The sequence below is a fragment of the Bufo gargarizans genome, chromosome 1 (assembly GCF_014858855.1).
Source record: "Bufo gargarizans isolate SCDJY-AF-19 chromosome 1, ASM1485885v1, whole genome shotgun sequence".
Taxonomy (NCBI): domain Eukaryota; kingdom Metazoa; phylum Chordata; class Amphibia; order Anura; family Bufonidae; genus Bufo; species Bufo gargarizans.
The window spans coordinates 124,742,871-124,759,440 of NC_058080.1; the positions used below are offsets into that span (position 1 = coordinate 124,742,871).

At 40.6% G+C, this 16,570-nt stretch overlaps 1 protein-coding gene across 5 annotated transcripts in view; it reads left to right on the forward strand.

Moving 5' to 3' along the window:
* The window catches only part of FAM149A (family with sequence similarity 149 member A), a 201,731-nt gene extending 185,402 nt beyond the window's left edge, over window positions 1–16,329 (forward strand). For 3 of the 5 annotated variants that reach the window (XM_044297878.1, XM_044297869.1, XM_044297897.1), the window contains 2 exons: window positions 4,228–4,306; window positions 9,952–11,216. In XM_044297878.1, coding sequence (XP_044153813.1) covers window positions 4,228–4,306; window positions 9,952–10,025 — 153 coding nt within the window. In that variant the 3' untranslated portion in view covers window positions 10,026–11,216. Of the gene's footprint in view, window positions 1–4,227; window positions 4,307–9,951; window positions 11,217–12,098 lie in introns of those variants that run through there. The other 2 variants (XR_006390399.1, XM_044297889.1) reach the window with 2 other exon arrangements.
* The last annotated feature ends 241 nt before the right edge of the window (window positions 16,330–16,570 follow it).

Below are 16,570 nucleotides of genomic sequence, written 5' to 3' on the forward strand. Positions count from 1 at the left end.
GCCAGCAGCAAAGGCTGTCTTCACAGCACGATCTGCTTCCGGCAAATGACTATTTTAGTGGCCGCATTAATTATGCAAATTGGGTACCTTTACACCACCAGATAATCACTAACGAGCACTCCTATGAACGCTCATTAGAGATTATCTGGTGGATTCTGGGCCAATGTAAACGTTTTTAGCATCTAAGCAGTGTACAGTGCAGTGGTCTCAGTGCAAAATGGGGCTGGAAAAAGTGAGTCATACCAGCTTAGGGCGGGTTCACATTCACATTATGGAATTCCATTATAAGTTCTGTTATAACAGAATATAACGGAATTTTAGGACAGGACTATTTTTTCTGTCATGTATAAAGGAACCAAATGGAACTGTTAATTTTCCAGGTAGACATGTATTAGGGCAGATAAAAACGAAATGACTCTTAATGGGTTCCATTTTGCATTCTGTCCTAAAATTCTGTTATATTCTGCTATAACTCTGTTATAACGGAATCCTATAACGGAATTCCATAACGTGAATGAGAACCTGCCCTTTTTGTATAGTTTTACTTTTTTTTTTTTCTTACCTATAAACGTTTCTTCCAGTAAACAGCTTTCATTATGGTTCTTTAAATTGTACTTAAAAAATTGCGTGTCCTGATATTTCTCTTAAAAAGTATTTGCAAAGCTCTTTAATTAAAAAAAATAAAATGTTAGAATCACTAGAGCAATAAAATACTGAAGTCAATACCTTTTAAACAGCTGAGGGGCCTTAGGCAGTCACACATTCACTAAATGTAGAATTGCATGCTGTTGCCACGCTCGTGTGTGGGAGGAAAACACCACACCGAGCATAAGAGGGAAAGGGGATACTGGAATAAGGCCTGGAAACTAGGGAAGGAAGATGGACACCTCCTAGAGAAAACCCTAACTCCAGTCCTGACAGAATACCAGTATGAACAGGCCCCAAAGGTAGGCAACTTCATACACCGGATACCTAGAATCCTATCTCACCCTATAGGACCCTGGAACTAATGTCAGGACTGAGTCTTCCTGTTCCTCCAAAGGGAAGGACAAACAGGAGTCTCCCTCATGCCTAATGACAAACAACTGGGAAAGGCAACACACATTATATATATATATATATATATATATATATATATATATATATATAATCCAAATAAATGTAACGCAGCACTCCCTAGATAAAAAGTGAAAAAATACAACTTGGCTTGATAATGGCTCTGTGAGAGAGATGAAACGTTGCCTGTATCAACATGTGTTTATTTAAGGAGTGCTGCGTTACATCTATTTAGATTCTGTTTGGACCCCAGGACCCAGGGGAAAACGCTCGCACCTGAATCATTTGCATCACTTGAAGTCAGGAGTGCTGCCCTGCCATCCTTTGGATATATATATATACTGTATATATATATGTTTTTAGCCATAATATATTTACATATATTATAATATATTATATATTCTACATTTATAATAATATATGTAAATATATTATGGCTAAAAACATCAGTAGTAGTTTCCCACATATTATGCATTCATCCAAATTTTTTTACAATTACAAAAAAATATATAAAATATAGAAATTTAATCTCTATTTCTGAAATGTTTCTGCCAGGATTTGAACTCCCAACCTTGTACTTTAAAGACAAGGACCTTATCAACTCAGCTATAAAGCTGAATGTTAAATTGTGTCAGAATAACGTCATAGTAGTTTCTGATGTACTGAGTATTCCTATTCAGCAGAAGACTTATTTTATATTTTATGTGCAGGTTAACATGTGGTTCTATAGTGTAGTGGTTAACATACTTGCCTCTAATGTATAAGGTTGGAATTTCAGAAATTGAAGATTTTATTTATGTATTTTAAAAAATGTATGGCACAAAATAAATGTGTCATTACTAAAAATAAAAATAAATACTACAAGGGGTTGGGAGTTCAAATGCCAGCAGGAACTTTTCAGAAATAGATGCTAAATTACATTTAAATACACTGACTAGAGCAGTTGTTTCCCAACCAGTGTGCCTCCAGGTGTTACAAAACTACAACTCCCAGCATGCCCGCACAGCCAAATGCTGTCCAGGCATGCTGGGAGTTGTAGTTTTGCAACAGCTGGAGGCACACTGGCTGGGAAACACTGGACTAGAGCATCGCACTCGAGCACACGTGGTGTTTGGCCGAACCTCCACAATGCTCGCCCAACACTAATAATAATGTCCTCTGTCAGTCATCCAATTTAGTTATAGTTATTGCATTCAACTGCTTATGAAGTATCCTAGAAGTGATCACTGTAAGCTATTGTTGCTAAGTGTACTTTCACATTTGCGTTTTCCTTATCGGTATTGAGATCCGTCATAGGATCTCAAAACGGGAGGAGGAAAATGGTTCCGTTTTGTCCCATTCATTGTCAATGGGGACAAAACTGAACTGTATGGAATGGAATGCACCAGAATGCATTCTGTGCCGTTTTGTTGCGTTCCCATAACGGAGACAAAACCTCTGCAAGCGGCGTTTTTGTGTGCGTCATGGGATTCTGATCAAGATGGATCCGGCATGAAACACAATGTAAGTCAATGATGCCGGAAAAAAACCTGATTCGCCGCCCATTTACTTACAGTGGATTTAATGCTGTATCCGTCTTGTTCATTTGGGAGATAATACAACCAGATCCGTTCTGAACGGATGCAGACGGTTGGATTATTGACCAGATGCGTTTTTGCTGAACCCCTGATGGATCCAGCAAAAAGGCAGATGTGAAAGTAGACTTTTTATATGAAGAGTTTAGCAGCAACTAATTTTTTTCAGCTATGCTATTAAAGGACTGCAGACCCTTGTCCCAGTCATTGCCTGTCAAGCAGTGATGTATTGACACTAGCTATTTTAGTCAGCTTTGCTATCATTAAAGCTGCGAGCCATTGTCACAGCAATCACCACTTCAGCATCCCTAATCAAATAATTTGGAGGTTACATTGCCCATCCTGGACTGTACTCGCAGAGCACGACAGGCAGGGCAATGTAACCTCAAAATGATTTGATGTATTCTCCAATTATGTAGCTACATATTCTGACACTGTCCAATCAGTGATGACCGTGCCAGAGTTAGGACACGCTACTTTGACAGTGAGAATGGTAACAATTGGTTGTCAGTTTATTCATAAATAGTCAGGAAGAATAATAGGTGAATGACATAATACAGAGCTATGAGAAAAGTTGTTGCAGAATTGTCATTTCATGGGGAATACAAGTACCGTATTTTTCGCCCATAAGACGCACCTAGGTTTTAGAGGCGGACAATAAGACAAATATATTTTTCATTAGACCTCAGCTCACAGCCCCAATCAGACCCCCAATGGTAATAAGACCCTCAATCAGATCTCAGATCAGACCCTCAATAAGACCTCAGATCAGACCCACAGTCAGCTCTCAGCTCAGATTCCAATGTGACTGACCCCCAATGAGACCTCAGATAAGAGCCCTAATATAAATAAGTCTTCTTATTTAGACCTCAGATTAGCCCCCCATACCTCAGATCAGCCCCCCATGCCTCAGATCAGCCCCCATGCCTCAGATCATTCCCCAGCCTTAGATCAGCCCCCATGCCATAGATCAGCGCCCAGCCTCAGATCAGCCCCCAGCCTTAGATCAGCAACCTGCCTCAGATCAGCCTCCCAGCCTTAAATCAGCCCCATCCTCATATCTTCCCACAGTATCAGATCAGTCCCCCATGCCATAGATGACAGAAAATAAAAAAAATCCACTTACCTCTTCTGCTCCAGACGCCACCGCTCCTCACCTCCAGTGCTTTATCTTCTTCCACAGCACAGCTGACGGCAGAGGACCAGGAAGCGGTGAGTGCAGAGCCCGGGGAGTGCTGCATTCACCGCTTCCCAGTCCTATGGTACTAATGAGCGCTTCATAAAGGAAGCTCTCATTAGTATTTGCACCATAAGATGCAGTTACATTTTCCCCCACTTTGGAGGAAAAAAAGTGCGTCTTATGGGGTGGAAAATACAACAGGTCCTCTGTATTGTTACGTGACTGCATAAAGCTGTCCTGCTTTTACTGTATCCTTTAGTTTTTAGATCATCCATGTCTTCTGATATGTTTATATTGTGTGTAATTGGTGAACCATGCTGTACATGCAGTGAGTTAAAATAGCAATATTATCTATTGATTATTACCAATAAGTCTGTATTTACAGTAGATATTACATAACCATTATGTTTATATCAGTCAGAGACATCTCACAGAAGATCTTTTACTCCATTGGATTTTGCTAATCACACATGGACTGGACATTCTTTCCTGACAAGTAAGAAACCATCTCATATCTCCAGATTAATGTTTTACTTCTTTTGATTATAAAGAGGACCACAACTGATTTTAACCTTTTTTTTTAAAGGAGACTGTCACCTCTTAAGAATTAGCATCCCAATGTAATAATAATTCTAGAACATTGTTTCACAAAATTCTAAATTATGCCATTCCTCTTTTAATCCTTCTAGAAGATATGAATGAATTGCTAGCAGTTGGAAATGTGTGTGTGTGGAGGGGGGGGGGGGGGGGGGGGGTGTCTATGCACAGTCTGATATTATTCAGTTACTGCTGCTGGTAACACTCAGACCTCTATTGCAAACTGTGGCGAAACTAACCTCGCCACTGGGTTTTGGAGGGGCCTGTTTGCCAGCCTCTTGCCTCAGGACTATGGCCCATATACTAACTTTGAAGGAGAAGACAGACCGGCCGCACAGCCTAAATCTGTGGAACTGTTTTGGGCAGGAAAGCCATGCTTGCGGTCGGCCATATGTGACTTCCATGGAATTCGGGAACCCCTGCTCGGATCTGTGTGATTTTTGTATATGTTGTTCACCCAGATCAGTGCTATCCATGGATGTATAAATTATGGGGATATGTGGGGTTTTGAGGTGGTTTCTGTGTTTTGGGGAAAAATTTGTGTAATCTGCCTGTGAGTGATTAAGTTAGCCCATTATGTTTGGTAATTGTATCACAGGCAGAGCCTATTGTGTTTTGGTAATTGTATTTTGTTGATTGCATCAAAGACAAGGAGTCTTCGGGAAGCGCTAGGAGCATCCATCAACGGAGGTACCCAGTCGGCGTGCCAGGAGATCCGTTACACAAACTGCTAGTAATTCATTCATAATTTTACGCGGTAATAATAGAGAAATGGTTCAAAACGATGTCATAAGAATTGATGTTCCATTATTTTATGGGGAATGCAAGTAGTTACTAAAACAGACATGTCAGGACAGGAACTTTTTAGAGAGGTTTTCTGAGATAATTAAAAATCTGAGTGGTGCTGGATGAAAGGAGTGAGTATTTTTATTTTAACCAATTGCAGGGCTTGTCCAAGATTTTTAAATTATGTAAGACATTCCCCTTTAAACGGAATGTATCATCAGGAAATGACCAAGTAAGGCTCCTTTCACATCACCGTTTCTCCTTTCCGTTCTCAAGCTCCGTTGAGGAGCAGGAGAACGGAAGGGACGGATTCTGCAGATAACTGAGACCTAACTGAGCGTAACAGAGCCTAACGACCCCATAGACTATAATGGGGTCCGTTCGGTGTCCGCTCAGAATATGATTTTTGAGCGGAGACAAAAGTCCTGCATGCAGTCTTACTTGGTCATTTCCTGATGATACATTCCCTTTAAAGGGGAATGTCTAACATAATTCAAAATCTCAGATTTTTTATTATCTCAGAAAACTTCTCTAAAAAGTTCCTATCCTGACATGTCTGTTTTAGTAACTACTTGCATTCCCCATAAAATTCTGGAACATCAATTTTTAGGCTCCATTACGCTCAGTCAGGTCTCAGTTATCTGCAGAGTCCGTCCTTTCTGTTCTCCTGCTCCTCAACGGAGCCGGAGAACGGAAAGGAGAAACGGTCATGTGAAAGGAGCCTAATATCTCTGTATAAATAAGACAGGATCCACCGCTCACAATAGGTGATATCACAGCTTATCAGCTCTCTCCTGACCTCTGCACAGGTCACAGAGCATGCCTAGAAAACTCTCTCATAGAAGTCAATGGGGTCCCCACTCCCCACCTGTTCATTGTGTCTATGGCCCATATAGCTGCTCTCAAAAGACAGGAAGTCTTAACATGTTTTAGGCCTAGTGGCCAGTGTGAAAATTGGGATTATGTAAGTTTTTATTCATGTAGATAAATATAGAGATATTAAAAAAATATAGATATATTAAAAAATGTTTAGCATAAAATGTGATTCAAACAATAGGTCTCTTTAAGCACTAAAGACAAAAGAGGATTCTATGGAACATATGGTTTAACACTTTAGTGACATGACCATAATGGGAAGAACAGGAATGTATTTCAACCAGTCATTTCATTTTAAACCAGAGTGGATTGACCCATGAAACCTTTTTGCGGCCACTTACTTGGATTTCAGATTTCATCCTTCGCGTTGCATAGAGTAAAATCTGCAGCAAATCTGTGGTTAATCTGCATCCAGTTCTGCATTAACATCTGCTTGTAACAAAACACTGGAAAACAATATGCCACGTGTCATACAACCCTTAAAGGGGTTGTCTTAATTTAGCAAATGGCATTTATCATGTAGATAAAGTTACTACAAGGCACTTACTAATGTATGGTTATTGTCCATACTGCTTCCTTTGCTGGCTTGATTTATTTTTCCATCACATTATACACTGCTCGTATCCATGGATAGGACCACCCTGCAATCCATCAGTGGTCGTCGTGCTTGCACACAATAGGAAAAAGCACCAGCCTACGTGAGCTCCCACTGTCCCCCCTGCCACCAGAAATGGTGGTGCTTTTTCTTATAGTGTGCAAGCACAGCCACCGCCAATGAATTGCAGGGTGGTCACAACCATGGAAATGAGCAGTGTATAATGTGATGGAAAAATGAATCCAGCCAGCAAAGGAAGAAATATGGAAAATCACAGTACATTAGTAAATGGTTTGCATTAAACTTTCTCTACAGGATAAATGCCACTTGCTGAAGTGACAGAACCCCTTTAAGGCAGGTTTACACTGCCTGATTGTTGGGCAGATTATCGGGGACGAGCATTCCTATGAATGCTTGTTTCTGATAATAGGCTCGTCTGAAGGTGCTGCAGATCGCCCGATGAACTATTGAAACAATCTCTCATGCGGTCCCTACAATCATTGTTCCCGGGCAGCAGATCGTACTGTCTAAAAAGCACTTTTTGCCCAGAAACAGCTGTATGAGGAGCAGTAGCCATCACCCATCCTCATGTAAATGCATGTCTTTACCTCCACTGATGAGCAGGCAGTTGTCTGGAAGGAAAGCTTTGATTGCTGCATGTAAAAGCCGCATTATTTGTAAGCACAACTCAAACACCAAAGAATTGTTTTTATTTTCTGGAAAAAAATCCACATTTAGAATGTAACATTGTACCGGTGTAAAGTCCAATACTTCATTGTTAACTGTAGTGTAAAGTGCATGTTACACAATCCTGAACCAGGAGCCAGCTGTTACTGATATGGACCTTAGCCGAGCCATAATTGCTGGTGATATGGATGTGCCCTGGGTGCAATGTTTCAGTTACCCAGGAAATCACTGGTCATTAGCGCACAATAATATCTGCATGAAAAAAACAACAACCTAGGGAGCCTGAGAGATTACAAGCCACTGTTTGGGGGGCGACTCCTACAAATTATTAGAGATAATGAGCATCCCTCCTTCCTTCAACTCACGAGTCTTCAACATCTTATAATGCTCAACCTGCGGCCCTCCAGCTGCTGTTGTAAAACTACAACTCCCACCATGCCCTGCTGTAGGCTGATAGCTATAGTCCGTCCAGGCATGCTGGGAGTTGGAGCTTTGCAACAGCTGGAGGGCCGCAGGTTGGGCAGATCACCAAGCAGGCTGCCCGTACAAAGCATTTTTCTAATGGGTAATAATTAGTGTTGAGAAAATGGACTTCAATCCGAATTTCAGGAAAAATTCAATTCGCAGCAAAGCTGAATTTCCACGTGCTTCGTGGTAACAGATCGATTTTCCCTGAAATTGCAGTCAAAATATAAAAAAAAATCTGACTTTCCTCATCCATTTGAGAACTAAGAGGCCGCCATGGCCATCTTGCTTGAAGATCCTGCCTGATATCTAGTGGGAAGTATGATGTCACCACGCTGGCTGACACAATGACATCATTACACGCAGTGCGAGATTTCGCGCTGGATCTTCAAGCAAGATGGCCACGGCGGCCTCTTTGTGCTCAAATGGTAAATATGATAAAAAATAATTTATCTCAATTAGCAAACACTAAAATGCTTTAATATGGATCTCAGATGCCAAGATCAGCAATGAATTCGGCACCTAAGGGGTTCAATGACTGGGGGGCGGTGCAATCGCCGTTCCCTGTCATTGCACCCGCAATTTACAAAGAAATGCGCTTCATGACAAAGCAAATATTTTTTTTTTATTCGGTGAAGCAGCCGAATCAAATTTTAGAGAACTTCACCCATCTCTAGTCGCAATTCTAGCAGCCCTCGCATGTCATATTCAGAATGATAATGCACACCGTCTGCTTCTCTTGTGTTTTAGCTCCATGTTACATACAATCAGCACATTTACATGAGATGTATTTTCCCGTTAATGATATTTTGCACTGTTAATTATCAGCATGGACTTTATACTGTTGTCCTTGTCCTTCATGCAGATTTGATAAGAGCTCTGCTTTATTGACAGGGTAGAACCTATCTTTCTATAATGAGTTGGGTTACAATTCCATTTTGGGATAACATGATGTATCCAGCACTGTATAGCAATTTGTGTCCAACCTGTAGAATATGTCACTGCAGGATACAGCTTCTCTGTTGGAAAGTACAAGTTTATCTGCTATTGGCAAAAAGGAAAACAGCGAAGCATAGTTTGTATATAATTGCCAGAACACTCTGTCAGTGCTTACCAATCTACTTTTCATACATATGGGACCCTTAAAAAAAAAAGTATGAGACTTTTTTCGAAACCCTGACCTTACACTATGGTGAAGCCTTAAAAAGCAATCACAAAGGGCAGAGAAGCAGTCTACAGTAGTTCCTCATCTACATAACCCATGTTCATAGCTTCTGCAAGTGACATGGAGTCTAATCCCACCTATTGGTTGGTGCGGTATTGGCTTCTCATATTAAAGGGATTGTCCTATCTCGCCATTTCCATGATCAGATTGGACTAAGCGCCGGTCATGGTGGCCAGAGTTATGGAAATGGCTTGGAACTCTCCTATGGGAGATATGGAAACAGTGGAGTGCGGGTCGCTTGGTTGTCTCCCCTGGCCAGAGCATAGTCCTATCTCAGCCATGGAAATGGTGAGATGGGACAACAGCTTTAACTACTAGCCACATTTCAGGTCCTTAATTAAAAGGCTGCAGTGTAAATCCTATTATGTATGGTAGACTACCTCCTGAAGGATTAAAGGATTGACAAGCATCTGGGAAATCAGGAAAGCTCCTGGCTATCTGCATGTTCAGGTGATGCAGTGATTTCAGCTCATCAGGTGTAATAATGGCAGCCGTTCCAAACCTCCAAAAAATATTCTGGATAGTAGCGAAGAACCAGAGTTAGGTTCTTTGGTCTCATATCATGTCACAGGCTGCACATGTACACTGCTATGGGACTTCCAAAAATAGCTAAGCGCGCTTGCGCATCGATTTTCAGAAGGCCTATAGAGGGGAATGGAGACAAGCATGCATGCACATCCTTCTCTCCATTCACTGCATCCTGCGTTGTGGTCCAGTTCTTCAGAGATGGGACAGGCACCTATTGGACATTTATGGTATATCCAGTGCATAGGCCATACATGTCTAGATGGGAATAACCCTTTAATCAACTAATTGATCTACAAATCTAAAATACTGTAAGCATTGTGAAGAACTGAGGACTGACTATTTGCATTGGGTGCTTTAATAACTTTTTTTTTCTTCTGTAAAGGTTCACAGTATCAACCAAAATCTTTTCAGAGAAATCCACCGAATTCACGGAGAAAATTCCCAGTGCCGTCTTAATAAGGAGCAATAGGAAGTGTGGTTTTGTACCTTTTAAGCCATCTTGCAGATGTTCACAGTGGATTTCACCATTTGCAATGCATTGAATGAATTTCATGGCAAATCTGCAGTACGCTGCAGGAAACTTCCTACAATTTATACATGTCTGCTCCTTGCAACTATATTAAGTGCTTCTGAGTCCGAAAATTGTAATATCTGTAATATCATGGAGCACGTCTCTTCTTATCCTGTTTTATAGCTTGTGTTCACCCTCTACGCAAATTTACATCATATAGTACCAGATGAGTATCTTGAGTGCCCCTACCGATAGAGAGAGGAGCTTCATTACCTCCATAAAACGAAATATAGCAGCAGGCAATAGTCTTCTGTCCTTGCATATGCGGTAGTGGGTCCAGCGAGACCTCTAGGGCTTTAGAGGTCATACGGTGCATAGCAAAGTGCTCCCTAAAGCATGACAATTATTGCTTGGGATGGAGAACATGTTTTATATGGAGACTTTAATACATCGGGCAGTTTTTATGTCTACAGAATTGCCCAGTCTACAGTTTGTAATGATGTAGTCCAACATGGCCAGATGCACTGGGCCTGAAGACATCTCAGATATTGGAGAAACGATCATTTATTTAAAGAAGACCTGTCACCACTCCTGACATGTCTGTTTTAGATAAGAGTTTTATTTTCCTGAGAATCTTTTCTCATAATCCTATGCTGAGTTGTTCCTCGGTTATTCCTACTAAAATCCTATGAATAAATTGACAGCTGAGTGTTACCAGTTGGAGGTTTATTGCTGCCAGTGTCCAGCACACCCCATTGACAAGGAGAAGGGTAACATCCAGTTCTTAATTTGTTCATAAGTTCTAAGGAATGGCACAACTGAGTTATAAGCAAAGGTGCTCCAAAACTCTTATTTCTTGGTGGAATGCAAGCGTGTGCAAAATCAGACATGTCCAGAGTGATCAGACCTATCTTTCATACATTACATGTGATCTGAAATTCTGGCTATGGAAAGATTCCCTCAAATGTAGGTATATACTTTGCAGGCCTACTATTTGAACAGGCTGATACTGACCATCAAAGTTAGGGCTCTTTCACACAAACATTGTTTTTTTTCCGTTTAGGGGACGTTTTTTGCGTTCAGTATACAGTCCGTATACGGAACCATTCATTTCAATGGTTCCACAAAAAGAAAAACGGAATGTACTTCGTATGCATTCCATTTCCGTATTTCCGTATATCCTATTATTACCTGCAAATCACGTTCCGTGGCTCCATTTAAGTCAATCGGTCTGCAACAAAAAAACGGAACCCATACGGAAATACATCCGTATGTCTTCTGTAACCGTTTCGTTTTTGGGGAACCATCCATTGAAAATGTTATCTCCAGCCCAATCTTTTCTATGTAATTACTGTATACTGTATATGCCATACGGAAAAACGGTACAGAAATGGAAACAGAACGGAAAACAAACAAACAATGGAACAACGGATCCGTGAAAAACGGAATGCTAAACATTGAAAAAGCCATATGGTCGTGTGAAAGAAGCCTTAAAGGGATATTCAGGTTATGGAAAGTTATTTTCTCTTATGACTGTAAACCTGCTGAAAACTTTAATAAAAACTCAATGTTTAAAAAATAAAAATAAAGTTATTCCCTATCAACAGATCAGTAAGGGGATCTACTGCTGGGACCTCCACCAATCATGAGAATGGGGTCCATGGAGCCCCGCTGAAATGGACAGAGCTGCTGGTCGGAAAAAGGTGCTTCCATTTATTAGTATGGGACCACCAGAGATAGCCGCGTACAGTGCTCGGCTATCCCCAGGGTTCCCATAGAAATGAATAGAGTGGAAGCGAGCGTTTTCTGACCAGTCACTCTGTCCATTTCAGGGAGCTCCATGAAGTACGGGGCCTCCATTCTCGTGAACAGTAGGGATCCCAGTGATTTGATAGTTATTCTCTATCCTGTGGATAGGGAGTAACTTTCTATAACCTGAATCTCCTTTAAGAGCAGCACTTACAAGATACTCAAACACCTTTAACATTTTTCAACTATCCTTAAATTATGAAATATAGGGGAAAATGACCGTCAATCAGTGCATCACAGCAAAAATGGGAGCTGAATGAGGGGATCGGGTCATAATGAATTTTACATTACATATCCCACTGATTTATAAGGAATATGGATGCCTTGTCTGAACATGATCTAGGAGTAGCTCATGCGGACATGTCTTATAATAATTCATTTTCTGACATGAGTGCCTTACACTCGGAGAACTGGCACGACAATGGCACTGTTTTGTTCTATAAATGTGTTTTACAGGTTAAAGTGCAGCCATTAATAATGATTAGTGTTGAGCGAACTTATGAGAAATTCCATTCGGCTGCTGCGCAAAATTTCACAAGGAAATTTGATTTGTGCCAAATTACTTTGTCAGTCACAAAATGCATTCCTTTGTATGTAGTAGGCGCAATGACGGGGAAAGGCGATCGCGCCACCCCTCCTATCATTAAACCCTTTAAATGGAGATTTCATCGCTGATCGAGGCATATGATGCTACAATTTTGGGCTTTCAGGGGTTAATCCGGTAAAAAAAACTAAACAAACCTACTCACCTAATCCATTCGCTCGTGGAGAAGCCGTCGCGGCCATCTTGACTGAATACACCGGACAAAATCTGTGACGTCACAATTCACCCCGCGTGAGATTTCACTCTGTATTTTCAATCAAGATGGCCGCAACGGCCTCTCTGCAAGCCAATTAATGAGGTGAGTATGTTTTTTATTTTTTTTCACTGCCATTACCAACGAAGCATGAGGAAATACGGCTTCATGGCGAATCAAATTTTTCCTGACATTTGGATCAAAGTCAATTAATTTGGCTTCAATTCACTCAACACTAATACAGGCAATGATGAAATCGTCGGTGACTGTAATGAAAAACGGTAATGGAAATGTTTTGCTTGTATTTGAATGGACCCTGAATAATAATGTAAAGTAATGCATATTACATGGAATGCACTTTAAAATGTTGTAGAAAGCACAAACATACACGCAATGTATTATAGTGTTATATACAGTTTTAATTTATAATGTGTATAATCGGATTCTATTTTTATATCAGCACACTGATGTAATGTACCCAACTATACCGTAATTGTGACATTATTGTAGAAATTGTCTCATGCAATCACACTTGCTAATGTGTTTCTGACACAAATGAGTCCAGGAACCATTTAATTGTTAGATAATTTAGGAAATGTTAAGATATAACTAATATGCCAGTTTTCAGGGTTAGGAAAGGTAATCTTAGACACTTAAAGGGGTTGTCCCATCACAAGAACTTATCCTCTTTCCATAGGATAAGGGATGTGTCTGATAGGCGGGCGTCTGACCACGGGGGCCCATCAAGTACTAGAATGGGCCTGTGTTCCTCTGAACTGAGCAGCAGACACACATGCATGTCCACCGCTTCATTCACCTGCATGGGACTGCTAGAGATGATGAAGTACAAGCACTTGGAAATCTTTCGCGACCTAATAAAGTTGAATGAAGTGACAGTGCTCAGGCGTGTCCACTACTCCATTTAAACACCTGTAATAAGCGGAAGGAGGAGAGAGGGACACTGGATGAAAAAAGTGTCATGAGGTAAGCCACAACAACTGAACACACGTGTAAGAAGATGAGAGCCTTCTGTAGGTTTGCTGCTGGAATTCAAGGACCAACACCAGGGATGAAAACCAGTTGGATAGCCAGACGTGTAGACTGCAATAAAGAAAGAAGAAGAATCCAGGGACCAGCGCTTTCCATGAACTAAGACTGTAAGATCATACAGTAAAATCAGTCTAAGTACACGTTTTGAGGAAACAAACCCTTCAGAAAAGGACATATGATATATCGGTATCTGAAGAAGGGATTGTTTTTGTTATTGGACTGATTTTACTGTATGATCTTGAATAAACGCCATCGTTTGTGGAAAGCGCTGGTTTCTGGACTTTTCTTCTTTCTTCAGTACTGCATTCAAACAGGGGCACTGTTCTTGAGATCATAGGGGGGGCCCACAGCAGTTGGACAGTCAAACGCTTATCCTCTATCCTGGGCTTAGGGAATAAGTTTTAATTGAAATGCTGTGATCAATCCAACATTAAAGGGGTTGTCCAGGATTTTGATATTGATGGTCTTTCTTCAGGAGAAGTCATCAATATCAGATCGGTGGAGGTCTCGCACCCCAGCTAATCAGCTGTTTTGAGGTGGCTCCAATGCCAGATGTTGGGACTGGAAATGTACAGCTCTGTTTATAGAGTAGTGGATGAAGTTGGTAACTGCAGAGTGTTGCTCCAATTCACATCAGTGGGAACAGTGCTCCAGTTACCACCTCCATCCACTACATAATGGACAGAGCTGTGTAGTTCTGGTGATGACTTCTGAACAAAACTGCAAATCGTTGGGAATGTAGGTTGTCAGACCCTGCCAATCTGTTACTGATGGTCTATCCTGAGAATAGGCTATCAATATCAAAATCTTAGACATCCCCTTTAAGAATTTTATAGAAAGATAGGTGGTGTCTGACTTTTGACTGCCATCATATAGAAGTGAGTTCCCGTCTTTTGTAAGAAACCAAGGCTGCTGGATATGTCTGCAGTTTTTGCAGCAGGAGTGCCCCAGCTATAGCCAGCAAGGCTGCACAAATTTTCCCTCGTCCACTACGTTTTTTTGCGGCCTGTATGCCAAACCATTCACTTGAATTGGGGTTTAAAAAAACGGAAAGGAGTGTGCGTTTCGTGTCCGTATGTCCGCATGGCCATTCCGCAAAAAAATAGTACATGTCCTATTATTGTTCGCATTACAGACAAGGATAGAACTGTTCTATTAGGGGTCAGCCCTTCCCGTTCTGCAAAATGAGTAATGCACACGGCCAGGATCCTCAATTTACGGACCACAAAACCCTGCGATTGGGTGCATGTGCCCTAACTGATGGAAATAACTGACCAAATAACTGAAGCATGAACTTAGCCTAAATTAAATTCATAGGATAAATAATTTTAGAGTAAAGTTTAGACCTTTAGCCTTCAATAGATACAATTTAGCCTACCCTTAGCTGAGAACTGAACTAGGCCTGTACAGCTTTTCAGTGTGTGGGCATTTCCATTTACTGATGACATGCAGGTACAGTATGTTGAAAATGGTGATAAAACTGAACATGAAACAATTCTTCCCTACTGCTATTGTGACTCTGCCTCGCCTTCAGAGATGGAATTTTATTATAGTCTCTAATAGAAACCTAGAACACTGTACTCTGTAAGTTGAGCACTTCTTGTAAAAATGAACTGAATAGGTATCCAATAACAATCCAGAACATAGGGATAGTATGTTACAGAGTCTGTGATTTTGTGGGTCAGGGACCATATTTTGAATACATAATAAGGACATATTATTACCATTGTTTTATTTAATATAGTTATTTTCTGAGAATTTAATATTGATGGCCTATGCTCAGGATAGGCCATCTATATACGATCATTGGGGGCTTGACCCCTGGCACCCCTGCCGCAGCATCTTCCTAGACCAGTGGTCACATGACCTTGGAGCTGTGTTTGGTATGCTGTGAGGAGACCAAAGCGCAACAGCCTTTTCAAACTGCTGATAGACAGGGGTGCTGGGAGTCGGACACCCACTGATCATTTATTGAATACCTGTTCTGAGCACAGGCCATCAGTATTTAACTCCCAGAAAAAACTTTTAATCACAAACCTAATAAAAACACATAAAGCTTATCCAACATTTAAAAAAAGAAAAATGAACCAAAATATACAGACCCTCAGTAAGGGCATTTCAGCTATATACAGCGTAATGCACACATAATAATGACATTACACGCCACCATATGGAAAATCCATAGCCACACATCATCCCAAATGTTAAGCTGACCCAGATTGGGCATTGTGTGCCTGTGGGTCCACCACCTCCTATGTGTCTTCTATGTGCTTCTTCTTTGAGTAATCATGCATTGATACATGCCGATAGATGTTACATGAACACAATATTAGCAGTATTCACTCAGTGCAGTATAACCATTCTCCTAAAACCCTTACCTTGCAATAATGTACACTATGTAATGATGAAATCTTTATCATACCTTTATTCTTACTACCTAATCAGTGTGTGTCCATACAAAATGTATATGCTCGTATTTAATTGCCAAATGATATTTTTATACCCAAGTTTGGAATGTATTTGCATTTTTATATTATACATTATTGTCATTTAGTTGTATTTCGTTTTTTCAGAATTTTTTCAGAAACTACTACTCTGTATAACTGTGTAAAATGGAAATAAATTCTTGGGTTTTCTTATTTTGTACTTGTCATTTGTTTATTTTTATTGGCAAAGATATTTTTTTGCCCTGTCACAAAAGTGAAAAATGGAATTTCATTCACTAGTTATTGCAACCAGATACCGAAAACTGGAAGATCCATAGGTAGTGGCGTACATAGAGAAGTAAGGGCCCCATAGCAAGGATTCAACCAGGCCCACCACACAGGACAGAA